Source organism: Rhamphochromis longiceps, linkage group LG3 (assembly GCF_057381845.1).
Source record: "Rhamphochromis longiceps isolate RC_006_pf linkage group LG3, R_longiceps_female_GT1.1, whole genome shotgun sequence".
NCBI lineage: Eukaryota > Metazoa > Chordata > Actinopteri > Cichliformes > Cichlidae > Rhamphochromis > Rhamphochromis longiceps.
In genome coordinates, this window is record NC_140559.1 from 62,745,792 (window position 1) to 62,768,502 (window position 22,711).

At 43.0% G+C, this 22,711-nt stretch overlaps 1 protein-coding gene across 1 annotated transcript; it reads right to left on the minus strand.

Moving 5' to 3' along the window:
- Positions 1–1,802: 1,802 nt before the first annotated feature.
- LOC146675663 (protein NLRC3-like) lies at positions 1,803–13,876 on the minus strand. The gene is made up of 6 exons (XM_085400681.1): positions 13,102–13,876; positions 12,925–13,017; positions 12,060–12,161; positions 9,058–9,171; positions 4,472–4,548; positions 1,803–4,355 (listed from the first exon to the last, which is right to left on the minus strand). Exons 1-6 carry the CDS (start codon positions 13,188–13,190, stop codon positions 2,524–2,526), a joined length of 2,307 nt encoding a protein of 768 aa, XP_085256807.1. The 5' UTR covers positions 13,191–13,876; the 3' UTR covers positions 1,803–2,523.
- Between the last annotated feature and the right edge of the window lie 8,835 nt (positions 13,877–22,711).

The following is a 22,711-nucleotide window of genomic DNA, read 5'->3' on the forward strand; positions in this document are numbered from 1 at the left end:
GGGCCGCGCTATGAATTCTGGGATATGGTGGGCCACGAAGGACACACCCGACGAATCCTTCAAATTCGGGGAAATGAAGGACGCATTTGTCGGGCACATTTGAAGGAGTCGACAAATACGGACAGCCTTCATCGCCTGGCTGTGATGTAATCGGCCTTCAAATGCAGCCTCTGGAGGATGCAGCCGACGTTTTGGGACACAGCTACTAATTTGCTTCCATCATCCAACCTGAAGAGGAAACAGAGACGCCTCCCCTTCAAAGTAAAAGCTGCTCCTTTTGGACACAGTATCAAAGAAAGTCTACAGTATAACATAGAAAAGACAGAACAAAGTTTTGGTTGTTTTTAAATTGTGCAGAAATGAAACTACACTAAGCTCAATTATGTGACAGACATTTCATCCCATGTCAGTTTGGCCTCATCCTGGGCCGGATTATCCAGCACACACTCTGACCACAGGTCCATGTTGAGCAGGATGAGCTGCTGGCTAATCTGGAGGCTGTAGCAGCAGCTCACAGTCACAGTGGATTTCCACTCATGAAAAAGCTCTGGCTGCTTCATTTCTCATCTCATATCAGAGACTTTAATGCTTCACTGAAGCTGTACTGTGATGCTTCCATATCCCAGTGAGGCCTCCATAATGATTTCAGCTGTTCTGTACACACACTGTGTGCCCTGTATGGCTCAAAGTCTCTGCAGCCTGTTTTTATCTGCTATCATCAGATCTTCATCATCCTCATTCACATCCCTCACACACTCTACAGCCTCATCAGCACTGACTTCATCTTCACTGACTGATGGAGCACAACATGAACCTGTGGAGGCTGAAACACTGTCCTGTCAAACATCTCCCCGTCACCACTCCACTTCTGTCAGCCTTTAAATGAACCCTGCTCAAGTCTGTCACTTCTGTTTGGAGCCAAAAGAGGTTAAAGATTACGCCACTACATTCTTGTCTAGAAAATATTAAAGTGTATTTGGTGACACACAAAAAAGGGTAAAAGTATAGTTTGGGTCCACACATGTCCAAACCCTGGTGTGTAGGCCTACTTAGTATTGAGAAAAGCCCACTAAAAGAACGCCCACCAGACCAAAGCAATGGTGTTGACTTGATCAGCATTAACCCCGCCCCCTGACTTTGATGGGTGAAGCTGACAAATAAAATGTATTTATGAACAGCGATGCAGGGCCAGGAGTAGCAACGTGAATTAAATAAATACATCATTAAATAATTCATTAAATGTGTCAGTAAAATAATTAAAATAGAAAACAAACCAACAAAATATGTAATTAACTAATTTGAATTGTACATAAATACTTAATGAATTATTTTAAATGAAATTAACCGATAATTCATTGTGATTTTGTTTTGTGTTTTGATGAGCTAATAATCAGCTCTCTTTTTCTCATTGTTGTTCTAAGCCGCTTATCCAAAGGTAAGGCACTACCTGTTGAATTATTTCCAAAGTGTGCCAAATTGGACATTACAAATTAAAGTCTACTCACTGAAATTACTGGGGAATGTCTGCTTTGATTTTGATGAGAATCTCATGACAGTACTGAGGATTTAATGCAGTTGGACTGCTAAAAATGATTGAATGCGGTTGGACCGCTAAAGGATTTAATACGGTTGGACCGTGGAAAGCAGTTGGACTGCTGAGTGATTTTAGTATATTAGGGAATTTGGTTATTGTTTGGGGTGGAGCCCGTATTGGTTATAAGGTTGGACCTGCTTCAGTCTTACACTTTTTTGGCTGTTTTACTGTTGTTCCAAAGTATTATAAATTATTCAAGAACGTTTGTAAATGTCACTGTTTCCATTGGACCTGAGTGACGTACAAAGACAGAGAGGGAGAGAAAGGAGAGAGAGGATGGAGACAGCAAAGAGAGAGCAAACACAAACAGGTGAGAGTGGACAGGTGACCAAGGTCAGCAACCAATCAGAGAGCTTCTGTTTGACCCACAGTCACTGATGATGACTGCACATAACCAAGCAGTGTGTTACTCTGATATCAAATATGGATCCTGCTCTTATAATAATGATCATCAGATGATATTATTGTGTTATTTTGTAGCTGAATACGATGTTTGTGTGATTATCAGTGAAAGAAGCAGTGAGGAGGATGGAGAGAGAGAGAGGACAGAGGCTGAAGTTAGAAACACTAAAAGGATTTTTCATGGATTTCATGGATGATTTGAGTGATTTCCAGCAGGACACTTAAACATGTCAGTGGACGTCCTAAAGAACATATTCACTGATATGAAACGTGTCATTGAACAGGATTAATATCAGTGGAAACATGGTGGAAACAGCTGTGACTGCATGGATGTGACACACTTCAAATCTGTTCTCCACTCTTGGATTTGGGATCCATGGAGCTGCTGCTGAGTCTGTACAATAAAGGAATGGTGTGGAAGGTTGCAGCGTACGGACACAAACACTTTGTGGTTACAATCTGATTTTATTTTCAACATTAAACTACTAACCTACACTGATCAATGATGTTAATGATCACATCTGGACTCACCCAGCCTTTCTGCAGTTCCTCACAGCTGGAATCAGTCTCTGTCGTCCCTGCTCTGATGTGTTGTACTTGTGCAGGTCCAACTCATCCAGAACCTCCTCTGACATCTGCAGCATGAAGGCCAGAGCTGAGCACTGGATCTCAGAGAGTAACTTCTCTGATCTGTTCTCTGACTTCAGGAACTCTTGGATCTCCTGATGTACTGAGAGGTGGTTCATCTCCATCAGACAGTGGAAGATGTTGATGCTTCTGTCAGGAGAGATTTCATCACTGTTCATCTCCTTCAGGTTGTTGATGACTCTCTGGATGGTTCCTGGACTGATCTCTGTCTGACCCAGCAGACCTACTAAGAGTCTCTGGTTGGACTCCAGACAGAGGCCATGAAGGAAGCGAACAAACAGGTCCAGGTGGCCATTTTTACTCTGGAGGGATTTCTCCATGGCTCTCCTCAGAAATACATCAAGTGATTGGAGATCATCGTCATCAAAAAGACTGGAAATCATCTTGATTAAAGATTTTGGTTTAAGGAAGTTCTTCAGCACCTTTGTCTTCCTGTTGGTGTGACAGTGGAACATGTAGACAGCAGCCAGAAACTCCTGAATGCTCAGATGAACAAAGCAGTAGACTGGTTTCTGGAAGATCACACACTCTCTTTTGAAGATCTCTGTACAAACTCCTGAGTACACCGAGGCCTCTGTCACATCCAGACCACACTGCTCCAGGTCTTCTTGGTAGAACATGATGTTTCCTTTCTCCAGATGTTCAAACGCCAGCCTCCCCAGCTTCAGAAGAACTTCCCTGTCAGCCTCCGTCAGCTCCTGTGGACTCGTCTCATGTCCCTCATGGTACTTGTTCTTCTTCCTCTTTGTCTGAACCAGCAGGAAGTGTGAGTACATGTCAGTCAGGGTCTTGGGCAGCTCTCCTCTCTGCTCTGTAGTCAACATGTGCTCCAGAACTGTAGCAGTGATCCAGCAGAAGACTGGGATACTACACATGATGTGGAGGCTCCTGGATGTCTTCATGTGGGAGATGATTCTGCTGGACAGCTCTTCATCACTGAATCTCCTCCTGAAGTACTCCTCCTTCTGGGCGTCAGTGAAGCCTCGTACTTCTGTTAGCCTGTCAACACATGTAGCAGGGATCTGATTGGCTGCTGCGGGTCGGGAAGTTATCCAGACGAGAGCGAAGGGAAGCAGATTCCCCTGGATGAGGTTTGTCAGCAGCTGGCTGACTGATGACTTCTGTGTGACATCAGACAGCAGCTTCCTGTTGGTGAAATCCAATGAAAGTCTGCTTTCATCCAGGCCGTCAAAGATGAACAAAAGCTGAGAGACAGCCAGCTTCTCTGCTGTGACCTTCTGTAATGTTGGATGGAAAACATGGAGCAGCTCCAGAAGACTGTACTGCTCATCTCTGATCAGGTTCAGCTCCCTGAATGAAAGCAGAACCACCACACTGACATGTTGGTTCTCCAAGCCCTCTGCCCAGTCCAGAGTGAACTTCTGCACTGAGAAGGTTTTTCCAACACCAGCCACGCCGTTGGTCAGAACCACTCTGATGGGTCTCTGTTGGTCAGGTAAGGCTTTAAAGATGTCCTGGCACCTGATTGGAGCGTCATGGAGGGCGTCCATCTTGGAAGCTGTCTCCAGCTGCCTCACCTCATGTTGGGTATGAACCTCTTCACTCTGTCCCTCTGTGATGTAGAGCTCAGTGTAGATCCTGTTGAGGAGGGTTCTACTTCCTGTTTCATCACTTCCTTCAGTCACACGTTCACATCTCCTCCTCAGACTGATCTTATGTTCATCTAAAACCTCCTGCAGACCAACATCTGCTGAAAGAAAGAAAAACAATGAGACTAAAGAGAAAGAAAACTCTTCAATGTCTGAACAACACAAGAAGTCCAGTTTTCAGAAATGAGTCCATCAGCAGACAGATGTTCAGTCTTACTTTGTACACAGCTGCTCTGACTGGCTGTCTGCAGTCCAGCTCTGCTTCTGGATCTTTCTCCACACTGTGCAGAAGCTCTGATGGTGACACAGAAAAGTCACAGTGGAGATACTTCTGTCCACCTTTGATTAGACTCATTATAAAAAGGAAAACAAAGTTTGAACACAGTCACGTTTCCAGTTCACTGACTTACATTTATTCCATGGACACTCACTCTAACCTGAACCACAGCTACAACCCAACATTGTTGAGGCCTCATCTCCTCCTTTCCTGACTGTAGAGGTTAAATATGCAACAACCAACAAATAAAAGAATTTGGTTCATTTCAAAGAAATTCACACGGTGACCAAGTAAAGTAACCGTAGTAAAGGAGACAACATCCCGTTGATGGTGGGATTATTTGAAAGATTTGCTTTAGTCACGTCACCAAATGCAGTTGAACCACCCGTGGATCCATGTTTGACCATTCTACCACTCTGAGCTCTGCTTTTGAATCATTTTATTATTATCATCTGTTGTATGTTCACCAGTATGATAATGATGAAGCAGTAATCTCAGTTAACGTGGTTTTATTAACCAGCACAGCAGCAGAGAACTTACATGCTTGGATTCAATAACGGAATGGCGCCTATACCACTCAAAACATACACACACCTACACGGAGGTACGGCAAGCGGATTAGGACAAAATACCAAACTAACAGCAGGTTATCTACATCATCATTCATTTATTCATTCTTTGGAGGGGGGCTATTTCCTAATGCCGCCCTAATAAGCTGATGTTCAAGGGGAAATATAACAGAAACTCTTTCAGTGTTATTCATTAATAAATTAACAGATAAACTGTGAAGAAGAAAAAACTGAGATTTAAAGGAGAGAGTGAGAAACTTGATCATCCATCCTCATAATACATGTTTATCAGTATCTGCTGTGACCATACTGCAGTAATAACTACAAGTCTACATTTCTGTGACTGTTGATCAATCACAGCAGGAATCTGAGCTCATCTCTGCACACAGAGCAGCTTCAGCTCTGGGATAAACTGCTCGCTTCACGTCCTTCTCAGCTCACAGACACTCATCCTGATATTTTCCTTTAACATTTGATGGTATAATTCATCTGAGTTTACACTTTATCTGCATAAATACAGAAAAACAGACCCAAACACCAGAAACCATCAGTTTCACCATGTAGAATATATTGTTGTTTCCTTTTAATTCAGAGAAAAACTCTGATTTGGATTTTCTCTGTTCTCTTTGCCACAGCCCATCCCAGCAGCAGCTGAAGCAGCTGACTGTCACAACACTGAATAACACTTTAGGAGGAATTTCAGAGGTCAGTAAAGCTCCAGTTTCAACATCAGTTAATTAATCATAGTTCATCATAAATGTGAACCTGGCTGGCACACATGTTAATGTTAGCCATTTAAATATTAGCAGTTAGCTGAGGCCACAAGAAGAAGAGGCCCTAGAAGAACAATGGATGATAAGATTAGATTTTCAAGACTAGGCAGAGACGTGTTTTCCTTTACTGTCTCTTACAGAGGAGGGAGCAGATACCAGACGAGGTCACGGAGGTACGGGGAGGATTCGCAGCAGACAGCAAGACTGCCACGTCCATGCGAGAGAGCGATGGCTACGATAATCTCTGTTTTTAAGATAAGAGATAAGATAAGATAGAACTTTATTAATCCCTCGGGTGGGTTCCTCTGGGAAATTCGACTTCCAAAAAGCACAGCAACGACCGAAGTTACAGTTACAGAATTGTTTTATTTTATATATATATATATATATACATACATACATACATACATACATACATACACACACACATATATAAATACAGAGACAAATATAAATAAAATATACAAAGGGGATAAATAGAATAAATAGGAATAAAAAATAAAATAAAAATACAATGTCTCCCTATATAATGTTGTACAGCCCATGTGAGGGTTATCCTCTCTGCGAACCAGATGCTTGATTTCACACAGAGGTCCACCAACTGAATTTGATCAGTTATGGAACGATTTACCTCGACAGGCTCCTTCACTCGCTGCTTTTAAACCTCCTTTAAAACACACTTTTACTCCCTGACCTTTGACCCAGTGTGACATGTTGACTCACTACCTCAGACAGCTTAAAATAGTCTTTTTGTTTTTTGGTGCTGCCTAAAAGAACCGTAAAATATCTGTCCTATATACAGTTATGTTCATATATTTTTGTGCTACATCAGGAAACTCAAAAACATAGTTTTTAATATTTTAATCCTTATTTTTAAAACTTTTTTTGTCATTTTTCTGAATAACACTTTAGGAGGAACGTCTTGATGCATTCTCAATCATCCAGGAAAGTAAATCTCCAAAAGTTGATTCTCTTCATCTGGACGTAGCGTAAATGTGTCCCAGCTGGACTTTTGTCAAAGCTGGAAAGGCTCCTAAAGAAAGTTCCAGTCGATCCAGGAGAGAAGGACAACCGCTGCCTAAGAGAAAACCTGTAGCTATCCCATATGTGTCAGGAGTGTCGGAGCAGCTGAGTCGCATTTTTTCTAAACACTGGGTCTCTGTGGCTTTTAAACCCCAAAACACGCTGCGCCAAAAACTGGTCCACCCCAAGGATCGGGTCCCCCGACACAAACAGAGTAACATAGTGTACGCTGTTAAGTGCAGGACGATTGGCAGGATTTATACATCGAGGAAACCAAACAACCTCTGGCTACAACACAGAAGAGCCACCTCGTCAGGCCAGGACTCTGCAGTCTATTTACACCTACAGGCCAGTGGACACTCTTTCAATGATGAGGATGTAACATCCCGGACAGGGAGGAACGCTGGTTTGAAGGCGGAGTCAAGGAGGCCATTTACGTGAAAAGGGAAAGACCATCTCTGAATTGAGGAGGGGGCCTAAGGGTACATCTGTCACCATCTTACATGCTGTGATTGCAGTCATTCCCCAACTCTCTGTGAATGGTACTCATGACCATTGATCAGTGGTTGTTGATCAATGGTCATGAGAATTGCATAATTAAGATTAAGGAACTGACCTCCCAGCCCATTGTTCCTTCAGTGGGCTGGTTTCAGTCATTATGCAAATGTCCTGTTTATAAGATTGAATCCTGCAGTCAGCTGAGACTGAAGGAGTCACCTGGATGAGAGACGAAATGTTTCTCCCACAAAACGCTACGTCCAGATGAACTGAATCAACTTTTGGAGAAAGAAGTTGAATCAGTATTTCAGCTTTAAGAGGGTATTTTAACACAAACATCAGTCCTTCTACTTAAGTATGTTTGACACTTTGTTTACACCTAAATTAACTTTACTGTTAACCAGTTTTCATGTTTCTGTAATCCACCAGTGTGCTCATGCTTTTTTAAGTGAAAACATATTTTTAATGATCAAATATAATTATGTTTGTTATTTGTGGATTTTAAATGTCCTTGACAGAGACAGATGATGATCATTATCCTGCACTGTGGTCTCAGGTTTGGTCGAGCTAGCACAAAGAATGGCTATGTTGAACTTCCTCCTGGGATCTACACTAAGAAGTGAGTCCAACATTAGCAGGGTCTCTTTCCTTTATCTGATTCACTTTAGCATTCACAGTCACGTGAAGCTTGTTATTAACTCGATAAGTCAACCCAGGGTTTCAGCTGAGCGCTCACATGAAACATGGCAGCATCTGATCAATCATATTCATGGAGACGTGTATCAGCAACAGAGCAGCTGAGTTTGCAGAAGGAAGTCAAACTAAACCACAGGAACAATATGAGGAGATTACACACATAATAAAATACTAGCAGTAACACAGCTGCTGCAGACAAATCAGTCGTGTGATCGTGTGTGAGAGGAGAAGGACTGTAAAGGAGTTTGGTGTTAAAAGCTCTGTATGAATGTGGGAGACTTTGAAGGGCTTTAAAAAGGCCAATATAAAATAAAAGGCAGCAAAATTGCTGAGTGTGAAAGTCACCAGACTTATCAGACCTCTGTGATTAAGACCTGTAAGAACACCTGTTTGTACTTGTTGACATTATATCAAACACACACGTATATTAAGCCTTTGTTTGAACTCTGGTTGAATTTGTTACTTTCAGACTGTGAAACATCACAGAGGCTGCAGCTGCAGATCTTTTATTCACCTGGAAATTTACTTTAAATGTTAGATGGAAAATGTATTGCTCAGTTTAACCAAAGTAAGAACAAGAATCCATAAACCTTCATAAAGACAAACATCTCCCAGAACATTGAGCTGTTGAAGTGTCACTGAAGGGAAAAACTATTTGTCCTCCTCCATCCAGCAACACCTGAAACACCTGAGTGGAAGCTCCTCCCTACACTGTGTTTGAAGCAAAGCACAAAGGAGACACCTGCTGGAGCAGCTGGAGTCCTACAGACACTCAGCCTCTTCACTACACAAACACCTCCTACAACATCCACTCTTTCCACTCTGACTGCTGTGTTTGTGGAAACACTCCAACACACACCGCTTCACATACCAACATAGAAATGTGTGAAAAAGAGCTGAGCTGATATTAAACATGAGGATTTATTCAGAAATACAGAGTCAGGAACAACATCTAGACACACATTACCTCTCAGCAGCAGAAGAACAGCCTTTAAAGTATACAGCAACATCCTTCGACTCGTTGCTCTTTAAGGAAACACAGCTGGGTTCAGGTCCAGGAGATTCTGGCCTCTTATTGATCCTAAGAGAAAAACAATAAATGTAACAGCTTCATGAGACAGGAAGGAAAAACTGGAAATATTAAATTAAAGACATGATGAACAATCTCATAAAAATAATGTACTTACTCTTTGTCACATAACAGTCTTTTGTTAAAGTTTACAATAACACCCTTGCTTAGTCTTTGCTCTGTACTGCAGTACTTGCACTGGTTTCACTGGACAAGTCTGCATGTGAATCTACAACTGATCTGACATTGTGGCACAAACACAGTAAACAAACACTACGAGCACCTTGTTTCATGTGCAGTGGCTTTCTTCTCATTCTGTTACTGAACACTGTATGAAAAGCCTCTCACTGCCAGCATCCTTCCAGCCCCACGACAACAAGACCAACTCACATCTTCACAACACCAAGAATTTTTCCCCTTTTCTTTGGAGAAACTGAGAAGCCAATAGGATTGTAGCTCAAACTTGCCCACAGTCCTGCTTCATCACTGCTCACTCCTACCTGTGTTGGTGCTGAGTGGACAGTCATAGCCTGCTGCTAGCATGAATGCTAAACGTACTGCTGTGGCTGATCAGCAGAAAAACATGTGGTCAGTTTGACTGTTTGCTGTATTTAAAGTCTTTTTCTCAGTTCGTCTGTATTCAAAGTGCATTCGGGGCTTTAGCTGACAGCTCTTTGTGCTAACAAACTAAACTCTCTTAGTTTAAGCCAACAGACCAAACACAAAGCCTGCTGCTGCCTCCATGGGTTAGCTTGTGTGACTGGTGTTTACACCAATGAAATCTAAATCACACTACAGGGAGTGCAGAATTATTAGGCAAATGAGTATTTTGTCCACATCATCCTCTTCATGCATGTTGTCTTACTCCAAGCTGTATAGGCTCGAAAGCCTACTACCCACTAAGCATATTAGGCGATGTGCATCTCTGTAATGAGAAGGGGTGTGGTCTAATGACATCAACACCCTATATCAGGTGTGCATAATTATTAGGCAACGTCCTTTCCTTTGGCAAAATGGGTCAAAAGAAGGACTTGACAGGCTCAGAAAAGTCAAAAATAGTGAGATATCTTGCAGAGGGATGCAGCAGTCTCAAAATTGCAAAGCTTCTGAAGCGTGATCATCGAACAATCAAGCGTTTCATTCAAAATAGTCAACAGGGTCGCAAGAAGCGTGTGGAAAAACCAAGGCGCAAAATAACTGCCCATGAACTGAGAAAAGTCAAGCGTGCAGCTGCCAAGATGCCACTTGCCACCAGTTTGGCCATATTTCAGAGCTGCAACATCACTGGAGTGCCCAAAAGCACAAGGTGTGCAATACTCAGAGACATGGCCAAGGTAAGAAAGGCTGAAAGACGACCACCACTGAACAAGACACACAAGCTGAAACGTCAAGACTGGGCCAAGAAATATCTCAAGACTGGTTTTTCTAAGGTTTTATGGACTGTTGAAATGAGAGTGAGTCTTGATGGGCCAGATGGATGGGCCCGTGGCTGGATTGGTAAAGGGCAGAGAGCTCCAGTCCGACTCAGACGCCAGCAAGGTGGAGGTGGAGTACTGGTTTGGGCTGGTATCATCAAAGATGAGCTTGTGGGGCCTTTTCGGGTTGAGGATGGAGTCAAGCTCAACTCCCAGTCCTACTGCCAGTTTCTGGAAGACACCTTCTTCAAGCAGTGGTACAGGAAGAAGTCTGCATCCTTCAAGAAAAACATGATTTTCATGCAGGACAATGCTCCATCACACGCGTCCAAGTACTCCACAGCGTGGCTGGCAAGAAAGGGTATAAAAGAAGAAAAACTATTGACATGGCCACCTTGTTCACCTGATCTGAACCCCATTGAGAACCTGTGGTCCATCATCAAATGTGAGATTTACAAGGAGGGAAAACAGTACACCTCTCTGAACAGTGTCTGGGAGGCTGTGGTTGCTGCTGCACGCAATGTTGATGGTGAACAGATCAAAACACTGACAGAATCCATGGATGGCAGGCTTTTGAGTGTCCTTGCAAAGAAAGGTGGCTATATTGGTCGCTGATTTGTTTTTGTTTTGTTTTTGAATGTCAGAAATGTATATTTGTGAATGTGGAGATGTTATATTGGTTTCACTGGTAAAAATAAATAATTGAAATGGGTATATATTTGTTTTTTGTTAAGTTGCCTAATAATTATGCACAGTAATAGTCACCTGCACACACAGATATCCCCCTAAAATAGCTCAAACTAAAAACAAACTAAAAACTACTTCCAAAAACATTCAGCTTTGACATTAATGAGTTTTTTGGGTTCATTGAGAACATGGTTGTTGTTCAATAATAACATTATTCCTCAAAAATACAACTTGCCTAATAATTCTGCACTCCCTGTAATGTGTCCTCCAAGGTGTTTGGTGGGAGCACTGAGTGAAACATAAGAGCTCTGGTAAAATAACAAACAGGGCTGTGAGAGCAACTGAAGTGATAAAAATACTGTTTAAAGATAAAAAACACTTTGATGTTCTCTCGTCACCTAACGAAGTCCAAACCCTGTGAACTATTTTAGCTTTAATAACTGTGGATTCAGGTATCCTGAACCCATCTTTGGACATTTGTAATTAAATATTTTAAAACTCCATCAAAGACTCCTGATGTGGCTGTTTGGAGAAGGAAAAGAGGGACAAAGTGGAGCGTTGAGCTGAGGCTTCATTCACTGCAAACCTACAGTTATGTTTCCTTATTTCTGCTGTTTGCATGTTCACAGCTGAAATAAAGCTGCCTCTTTGACTTCATCCTGTTGTGTTTGGGTCCAATTCTGCCTGCCACACAGCGCTACAGGACAAAGTCTAATATTTTTATCTTTTTAATGAATCTTTGGTCATATTTATCCAGGAAAACACAAACATGTAAAGGAGTCATCACAGGTCTCTGACCTCGTTGGTCCAGGTTCAGCACTGAAGTTTAGAGGATGACCTTTGGACCAGTCACTCCTCACAGACGGACAGCTGGATCCTGCAGACTGTGACCTCTGACCTCTGCAGACACAAACATGTTTTATTCAATGATCAATTCTCTGATAAAGTGATTGAAGCAGCTGTGATCACACAGACTGCAGATAATGCAGCTGTTTCCTGTCAGTAACAGTCCTCTTAGATTAGAGTTCAGCTTTTTACAGGAAAACAAATGTCCCTGAATGCAACAGTGAGACACAGTCTGCCTGTGTGGCTGTGATAGCTGCCGTTAGGAGCGCTCATGTGTTTGCAGTTAGACGAGGAGATGTTACCATCATGGACACGTTAACAAATCCTGCAGCATCACGTGGCACAAACACTTTGTGTTCCTGTCATCTGCAAGCAACAGGAAGTTCATTAATAAAGGCGGGATGGAGACGCGACTGTGATGGTTCTCCTTCATCCAGCTGTTACACACATCTGGGCTCACAGGACGAGCCTTTGTCTAATACAGCAGCTGCTCTCTGAACACTTTTCTGAAGAGGAGCTGCACAAACCTTTGTTTGCTTTCTAGAGCAGCGTATCAAAGTCAAACTACCCACTGCTAGCAGCTGTTTCTATCATAGTTTAGGATCCAGATGTGTGAGGTCTAGATTTACACCTCTGATTAAAATACATAGTTAAAAACAGCCAATTGAGTCCAAATGTGTCTTAAACCAGATAAACTGACAGTTACAGCTGAGCCTGTGTGTCCTTGGAGACACTGCTCTGCTACAGAGATGCATTTTAGAAACCAGGAAACATCAAAATCATTTAAATCAGAGAGTTCTTGTTACTAACAGCTCACCTCTCTGCAGCAGAGACTTTAAACTCAATGTTGAAATCTTTGGACGCGTCACTCTTACAGGACACAGAGCTGGGTGGAGGTCCAGGCTGGTTCCTGTGAATAATGATGGAGCAGTGATGTGAGTGCTGAGCTGTGACATGGAGAAGAGTCATGGACAGTTAGAGATGGTCATCTCACCTCTGAGCTTTGGTCTGGCTCTCATGTTCCCCACACAGAGTGCTTTTAGAGGGAGGGACTCCCTCCTCTCTGTCCTCACACTGATCCATGCTGCTCAATTCACATCAGCTCACACACACTTTCTACCTTCACCTGCAGAGGAAACACAAATCAGCCCAGCGACACACTGACTGACCCACTCAGCACCCACTGATTAATTCAGACACGTTTTAATCCCCAAAAGTTGATTCTGTTCATCTGGATGTTTTCAGTGGGAGAAACGTTTCATGACTCATCCAGGTGACTCCTTCAGTCTCAGCTGACTGCAGGTTTCCAACCTTATAAACAGGACATTTGCACAATGGCTGGGAGGTCATGACCATTGATCAACAACCACTGATCAATGGCCATGAGTCCCATTCACAGAGAGTTGGGGAATGTCTGCAATCACAGCATTACTAACCTAACCCTTACCTGGATGATTGAGCATCCAGACACTTTTTAATATTTTACTAATTTCTGAAGCTTTTTACCAACTTTGTTCAAATTGGTCTGCTGTCATTTTATTGTTGACAAAAAGAGATTTTGAGTTTGACTGTTGACGTTTCCATGTGGGACTGTTGCTGCAACACCAGGATGTTACTACAGAATACACTTTATATTGTGAGCACTTGGATGTTAGTCCAGTGGTCCTAAACTGACACACCTGCACCTGGATTCATTCTGACCAGATTTTAACCCAACAGTGTTTCATACTTAATACATCAGACACAAACTCTGCAGCTGTCATTGTCATCAACTGCTACTATGTAAGGAGTTGTTTTGATCGAAACTATATGTGACGTAGCAGAAATATATATACACATGCAGCTTGTGATTTTTTTTTCAGAGCTGTGGGTGCATGATAGCGCCTAACAGTTCTCCGTTCCCGGGAATGTAAAATAAAGATCATTTTTTGAGTTTGACCACTTTGAGCCCAGTTTTTCTTCGCCGCCAAAAGAATGCAAAGAACTGAATTTAATAAGACGATCAACTGCACCACAACATTCACGAAAGCGAAAGTAAAAGCGACGGAAGGAAACGCCCAGAGAGGCGTTTGAGGGACGGTCAGAGTCAGGAACCTCAGAAACGCATCAGGCTGGAGTTTAATTCTGTTTTCATCTTTAGAAACATCTGGAAATAGTTATAAAAACGCTGCGTAATAAAGAAAAATAGTGTAGATTAGTTTGAGTTGTGTTTAGCTGAGCTGTGTCTTTAATCTGAAGTTCATTTTGTGGAGGAGCAGCAAGACTTTCAGTGTTACTCTCAGAGAAAGCCTCCCAAATGTCTGTTGTCTTAATAGTGGAATTATCTGGAAAATGAACCAGTTCTTATGAGCTGCTTTTCTGTATGAGCAGTCACAGCATTTTATACAGCGTGCTTCATTCACACAAGCACTTCTTTTTCTAACAATGACACTATGATGGATGCATCGGAGAGCAAGTCGGGGTTCCACATCTTGCCCAAGGATACCGTGGCGTGCAGACTGGAGCAGCCAGGGATCAAACCTCCAACCTTCCAGTTAGTAATTCTACCTGCTGAGCTACAGTCTGTACTTCCTGAACAACACACCCTCCTTTTGTTTCTTTATTTCCAGTAGCAACCAGGACCATAATGAACCCTGACTCCAACAGACACTCAGGATCCACCTGCCCAGTAAGTCACCCGCTAACTGCAACTATCAGAGCCCTGACCTTCTGCAGAGACGAGTCACACTGAACACAGCAAGTGTCCCTGCTCTCAGATACAAAACCTGCCTTTAAAAGTTCAGAGTAATGAAATCAGCAGTTCTGGTTCTAGAATCTGTAGTCTCACACACATGTGCAGAGCACTTTTGTTGTTTTGGTTCACATCAGGTGATATTCTGCTGCAAACAACTAATGAGAACATTTTATGAAAGCTTTGAGTGTCCATCAGGATCCTGTAGAAACAGCTTCCATGTCAAAGATCAATATTCTGAATTCTGTTTTGAAAGAAAAAGATTTCTAGAAAATTCTCTAAAGAATTCACCATCTGTTTTGTTTTCTAAAACAGATGGTGTTTTAGAAGCTACCTGGTTTCTCCACCGGTTTTTCTTTATTTTTTTTAAGGAGGTCTGGTTTCCCCACCAGTTTTTTAATTATTCTAAGGAGGTCTGGTTTCTTCGCCAGTTTTTAAGGAGGGTTAAGGATGGTTGCTCCACCGAAAGGAGGTTTTTCCTCTGCCGCTGAGGGCGTTGAGTGTTTGGTTTATCCACCAATATGTAAGGAGGATAGAGCTCTCATTGGTGGGTAAACGCACGTGTGAGCGAGTGCGGGCCAGACGTGGTCTGTGTGAGTGTGACTGATTGTTGTCTTGTAATGGGGAATAAACTGGGTAATTCTGCCTTGAAAGGGGATGGAATACATTGCAAAGTATTCACTGGGCAGCACGTAGTATGTAGATCATTGAAGGAAGAAAGTAATGAATTTGTGCACAAAGCAGATGGAACAGTGAGTGTGACTGTGTCTGACGTCACTGTGTGTGTGAGACACAGAGAGGTGTGAAAGACAAACATCCAAACTCAGCCTGCAGTTCTGTTCTGTGATTCTACATTTGACTATCCGTTGAGTTTGGTGTGCACTTCTGCTTTGTTCAGATGCATTTAGATACATCACCTCCACTCTGGGTGGCTGTAGCTCAGGTGGCAGAGCAGGTCAGCCACTAATCAGAAGGTCGGTGGTTCGATCCCAGGCTGCACCCTGGCTGCATGCCAAATATCCTTGGGCAAGATACTAACCCCGTGTTTGCCTACTGGTGGTGGTCAGAGGGCCCGGTGGCGCCTGTGTCCGGCAGCCTCGCCTCTGTCAGTGCGCCCCAGGGCAGCTGTGGCTACAATGTAGCTTGCTATCGCCAGTGTGTGAATGTGTGTGTGAATGGGTGGATGACTGAATGTAGTGTAAAGCGCTTTGGGGTCCTATGGACTAGAAAAGCGCTATACAAATGCAGGCCATTTACCATCTCCTGTCTTTCCTTCTCTACCATTGCCTCCTAACTGCGGATGGGCACCGGTATCTGATGTCATTATGGCACCGGGTCTGACATAAACGGTAGTAACCAGACTGAAAAGCAGTGCGCATTTTGGTGCTTTTTTTCCTGAGATGTCATACACTTTGGATTCTAGCCAATCATTTTACCTTTCCAAGGATAGTAGGCGGGCCCCGGTACGTATGTTCTTTTAGAGCAGAGCGACAGATTAAAAATGCCCAAGGCTAAGCGGTCAAAGTCTGGCTGTACTTCACAGCAAAAGATGCAAACTCAGCAGCCTGCAACAAGTGCTTTAAGCTGATACTGTGCAAAGGAGGTAACACCTCGAATCTGGTGAAACAGGGAGGCTGTAGCTCAGGAGGTAGAGCTGGTCACCTACTGGTCGGAAGGCTGATGGTTCGATCCCAGGCTCCTCGTGCCAAGTATCCTTGGGCAAGATACTAACCCCAACTTGCTCTCCACATTCGGAGTGTGAATGTACTTAGAAAGCACTGAGTACAGATAAAGTGCTGGTGTGATTGGGTGAATGTGGCATGTTGAGTACTCTGGGGGAGCAGAAAAGCGCTATATAAGAATCAGTCTGTTTACCATGAAACACCCGGCGACGCATAGTGTTTTTTTTTTAAAGCCGAGAAATGCACCGTATTTGATAGCTTCCTGCAAGACCTCACACCGAGCACAACTACTGCGGGTGTGGTGCCTGTTATCGGACACGGAGTTAGCAACATCCCCCAAGAACCTGAAGAGGAGAGTCCTGGCCCCTAGCCCTGCCAGAGGAGCAGAAATGATGAGGATGATGACGGCAGCAGCAGCCGTTCTTCTCTGCGTGTGTAGCTTAATGTTGTTTGTGTGTAATTTACGTTGAGTAGGCTAACCACGTTATTACATTAATGTAAGGTGAACAAGCAAACACCGTTGTAGTTACATGCTGCTGTCTTCTTGTTTGATAGAGTGATACCATATATGCCCTATAGCTGCACAAAAGGCTAACATTGTTATCTTTTTACAAAAAAAACAACAAAACATGAGCGGTTTCAGGACAAAGTTTGTGTTCTCCATTCTTTAAGCACCGGTTCCAACCAAAGGAGGTATCTTGTATCAACAGAAAAGGCTAACTTGGTTATCATTTTGCAGAAAAAAAGAGACTGCTAAAAATAAAAACATGAGAGGTTTTTGGACAAAGTTTGTGTTCTCCATTCTTTAATCACTGATTCGAGCACCGATTAAGCACAGGCACTGTTTCAAAAGTACCGGTTTGGCACCGGTATCGGATAAAACCTAAACGATACCCATCCCTACTCCTAACATGCCTCCTTCCTCCTCTTCCTTTTCTTTCAGCCATCAGTAGCATGACAGTCTTATTCATTATGATCCACGCATTTTATTTGGTAAAGCTTTAGTTCAGAAGGCCCTTACTAATGCAACACTCCCCATTTACCCAGGCTGGCACTTGGAGTACACTGGCTTGTGGCCCCTTGTGCCAGCATTAGTGCTTTCCTCCTTTCTGCTGCTCACAATTCACCGATCACACTTTGACTATTACCATTAAAGGCTGCAGAACCTGCGTCTGAAGCCTCTGGTTTAAAAGAGTTCAAATAAATAATCCAGCTATAGTTGTCAGTATTTCCACTGCTGCACAGGAAAAAACTTTATTATAAAATAAATAATAAGAAATAAACTTTATTTTTCAAACACAAGCTTTACACAACTTGTACGTTCACACAAGCACTTTTTCCATGTGTCTAAGTGTTTCCTGTCGAACATTCACCAGGACACCATGCAGACTGGCATTAAACCACCAACCTTCTGGTTAGCAGGTGACCTGCTCGACCACCTGAGTTCCAGCCACCTCATCAAAGTGACCAATCACATTAGAATCCTGTCCTGCTTTGGGCTCCGCCTCCAAACCATCCAAAGCGGGTTTATTTGCACCATGTATGCAGGTAAACTTAAACATCCATTCAGCTGCTTCAGAAGGAAAATGTCAGCTTGTGGTTTCAGTCACAGGAAACTCACAGGTTAGAGTCCAGCCAGAGGGCTGCTGTTGTTTATCTGTAAAGTCTTTACATTTACAGAAATAAATAATTATGTGGACACATCTGGATCATCAGCAAACATGAAACCAGGTGACCACCAGGACCAAGCTGACTGCTGACACAGAGTTCATACTCTAACTGCTAGCTGCTCTGCTAGCTAAGTTAACTGATGTTAAAGGTCAGAGTAAAGAAATGACGTGATGCTGCTGGGAGTGACACCACAGACTAGCAGCATTTAGTTACTCAGCATATAATGCCGTTAATCTGAAATCTCTTTTTCTCTCTGAAACAAAGTGACAGCAGACTGAGTCAAAGACAGAAACCTTATTGAAACACCAAATATTCACCGGCTTCACTTCCTGATCCAGGATTCAAAGAGGACGTTGCACTTACTCAGCTTCTTCCCATGAACGTCTTCCCTCTGCAGCTCTGCTGTCTGGACCAGGTCTGTGTAGAAACAGAGACAATCTTCTGCTTCATCAGTCCTCTGTGTCTGCAGGCTGAAGTCACATTAAACACTTCACACCAGCAAAGAGTCTGAAGCTCAAAGGTCAAAGGTCAGCTGCTGCACCTTGTGTGATATTGTTTGATCAATAATTAACCTGCAGCAGGTTTCTGCTCCAACTCCGACACACTGAACAACCCTGAGAACAAATCAGAGGATGTGGGTGTGTCTGCAAGCTTCAATAGTATTAAACACCTCACACCAGCAATGAGTCTGAAGCTCGCAGGTCAAAGGTCAGCTGCTGCACCTTGTGTGATATTGTTTGATCAATAATTAACCTGCAGCAGGTTTCTGCTCCAACTCCAACACACTGAACAACCCTGAGAACAAATTAGAGGATGTGGGTGTGTCTGCAAGCTTCAATAGTAAACACCTCACACCAGCAATGAGTCTGAAGCTCACAGGTCAAAGGTCAAAGGTCAGCTGCCACACTGTATATAATATTTCAATATGTATACAACCTGACTGTGGGTGTGTGTGCAGCCATAAACAGTTTAAACATTAAACACTGAACCATAAAAGAAGCTTAAGCTGCAGCTCACAGGTCAAAGCTCAGCTGCTGCAGCCAGTTATGACTTTACATAAATCATCATGTTTTCCCTCTCAGCACTTGGGCTGTTTTGACTCAGCTACACTATGGCAAATGGCCAATGGTTCCACAGCTGTTCTTGTTGTGTTAGGGCTGAAAAGCCCGACTTGTTCTCCTCTGCAGGTCATCAAATGCACCACAGAAGTTTGTATTTGCAGAAGCCTGTGTATGTTTGATGGCTTTATTATTCTCTGTTCAAAGACAATAAATGTGGAAAATGTCTCATGTAGTATCAGCGTCATTTAAAAATGACTGCAAACATTTAGAGAACATGTGCTGCTGTTTGTCCTTGTAACAGGGCGGCCCTTAGCGGCTGGAAACACAGTGAGACAGACCAAGGCAAGTGTAGTGGAACAAAGTATTTATTTGCTATATGGCTCTCCTTACAACAATTAACTTGTCGAGCTTCTTCACAGCACAAAAAATCCACCTCTAATGACAACTGGCAGCCTTAAATATGTTCAGCTGTCACAGACTTAACCATTATTCCACTCTCAGGTAAATTCTTAAATCCCAACCTTCCACCACAGTATACAATATATTAATTAGAATCAATAAATACATAAATACATTTCCACATTTACGTATTAATAAATATTTCACACTTAATGTTACACCAAACCCAATATTATAAAAACCCAGAAACCCAAGCACAAAAAGATTCACCACACTCTCTTTACCAATGGTCTCTCCCGGAACCTTTAAATGGTGTCTGGACCCCCGGGGAAACATTTGCCCAAACACCTTGAAGAGGACACAGGCAAGAAAGGTGAGTAATCATTAACTTACAAACACTTATTTGCACCACTTTTATCCCTAGATTTCACACACACGTTTGCATTAGTTTTCCTTACTGGTAAACCTTAATCACAATCTCAATCACCATTCTTCTCTCCTGACAGACAACCACCACATTCCTTGATGAGGAGCAGCTGTGCAGGATCTGAAATAAGGCTACCAACTGATTTTAAAATTCCCAATAAATAGTCAATAAATATTTAAACTTCTTGTGTGCAAATCCATGCTTAAAGTGCAATGCTCATAAATTGCTTGATAAGGTGCTTTTAATAAAGTGAAAGGTGTGCTCTAAAGTGCTATACATATAATATAAATAAATACAGTCAAGTCTGTCCCGTATTCAGTAAGTGAAAATGAAATGAACAATAAAAGGTGAATCAAATGGACCATTACGGCAAGGCTGGGATGGTCAATTTGGTAAAGTAAATCCGTTGGGCATCTTTCTTTGCCTTTAGACAATAATTCTGATGGCAAAAGAGCCAAACGGGACAGGCACAAAAAAAAAAAAAAAAATACAGTAAGGGAGTCCTCTTCCTTACATTTCCTCCTCCCTCTCTTGAGCGCGAAGTGCTTCAGTCCTCTGTCATCCTAGATAAACAATCAGCAACCACATTTGACTTCCCTGGCCTATACTGGACCGTAAAGTCATAAAGCTGCAAAGACAAGTACCATCCTGCAATGCGGGCATTTGCATCCCTCATGCGGTTCAACCACTGGAGGGGACGATGATCAGTCTCCAGAGTGAAGTCCCAGAAGATAATACCTCAAGGCCTCAATAGCCCATTTCATGGCCAAGCACTCTTTCTCCACCGTCGAATACCTCGTCTTCCTGTCGAGTAGTTTCCGACTCAGAAACACCACAGGCCTTCTTTCACCATCCACCTCTTGCTGAAGGACAGCACCAAGGCCAACTCCTGAAGCATCAGTTTGCAAGATGAATGGCTTGTTGAAGTCTGGACTGTGTAGAACTGGATGTGTGCAAACTGCTTCCTTGAGGTCTCTGAATGCTTGCTCACAGTCTTCTGTCCAACGCACTTTGTTGGGGGCTGAGCCTTTTGTGAGGTCATTCAGTACAGTGGATCGCTCTGCAAAAGAAGGTATGAATTTCCGGTACCAGCCTACTAGACCCAGAAAACCTCTCACCTTTTTGTTGTCGGAACTGGGAAGGACTGAATCGCTTCAATCTTTCCAACCTGCGGCTTTATCTTCCCAGAGCCAACTACAAAGCCCAAGTACTCCACTTCTCTCTTGGCTATGGAGCACTTCTTGGGATTGATAGTCAGTCCAGCCATTCTGATGGAGTGTAGCACCTTCTGTAGGTGAATGACATGCTCTTCCCAGGACTGGCTGTTCACCACCACGTCATCCAGATATGCTGCAGAGAATGCTGACACATCTCTCAGTACATGGTCCATTAATCGTTGGAATGTCGCTGGTGCACCTTGAAGCCCAAATGGCATGACTTTAAATTGGTACATACCAAAAGGAGTTTTGAAGGCTGTCAGCTCTCTCGCTTCTGGTGCCAAAGCCACTTGCCAGTATCCTTTACACATTGCTCAAACTCTTATAGCCTCTGGTGCCTCCACCTTATCATAAAAGCCTAAACATTCACATCCTTTCTCTCACACGGCGCCTAAGCTACGACCTTGGCTCCCCGTTTATCTGCTCCTGCTGAGATGGGGCAGAAAACTCCAGTATGTTCTGTTCTCTTCTAATCAGACCAATAAGGTGATGACTTTCTGCAAACAGTATTTCTTATAACTCAGCAGTATAATGCATCATAAAACAATATCATTCATCCACAATAAATCAGCAGTCTAATGTAATGCAAATCAGTTTAACAAATGCAATAGTTATCATCTTCTTCTAATTCAGGAGAATAATGCAAACTAAAACTACATAATAATTCACAATCTTTAATTAGGGGTATAACATGGCATAAAATAATATTATAATCTAACAATTCCCCCTGATGAGCTCGTTAGAATAATGAGCTCACCAACACCCTATAATCCAGTGTCGCCGGGTTCATCTCTTCTCACTCCTGAGGCCCTTTGTCCCCCTGAGGGGCGAACCATATGTGAGATGACCTCTGTGTTTGCGCAGTTCAGATGCAAGAAAAACTATTATTCCAACAATAGCAGGTACAGATGACACTCCCCAGTTCTCCCACAGCTTTATTTTGGTGCTACCTTATACCCTTCCGACGTACTCAGACTAGAACCTCTGTCCAAGGAGCTTTTAGCCTTTATTTTATTGCTGCAGCTACCAGTGTCTTCCAGTTGGGTGATCCTCTGCTCTTCATTCTTCAACCTCAGGGGTTAGACAACCCTTCAGTCGTGGCACAGATCAGGGGATTATTCTGCCCCGATTTCAAACAACGATCTGTGTATCCTCCAGAAAAAGATCAGGAACGCGTCCCCCTTTTTGCCCAAGAGCCTCTCGAACTTCGTTGGTCTGGTGTTCCTGGATTTCCGCCAACCCCTTCATGGTTATTGCTGTGTTTATGGGATCCATCCTTTTGTGGTGACTAGCTGGAGCCCAAACGCCATGACACTTGGACCCAGTTGATGTCTCGGCAGTCACTGTGTCTGTCTCTGCTGCGGAGGATCCTCGCATATCTGTGACCTCGTCTGGTGTCTGTCCCTTTCTCTGTAA

Coding starts and splice junctions, on each gene's coding strand:
- LOC146675663 (XM_085400681.1), bottom strand. CDS start 13,190: ATGGATCAGTGTGAGGACAGAGAGGAGGGAGTCCCTCCCTCTAAAAGC. Junction 13,018..13,101: donor AGCCAGACCAAAGCTCAGAG/GTGAGATGACCA, acceptor CATTATTCACAG/GAACCAGCCTGGACCTCCAC. Junction 4,549..9,057: donor TGTTCTTCTGCTGCTGAGAG/GTAATGTGTGTC, acceptor TGTCACCATCAG/AGCTTCTGCACAGTGTGGAG.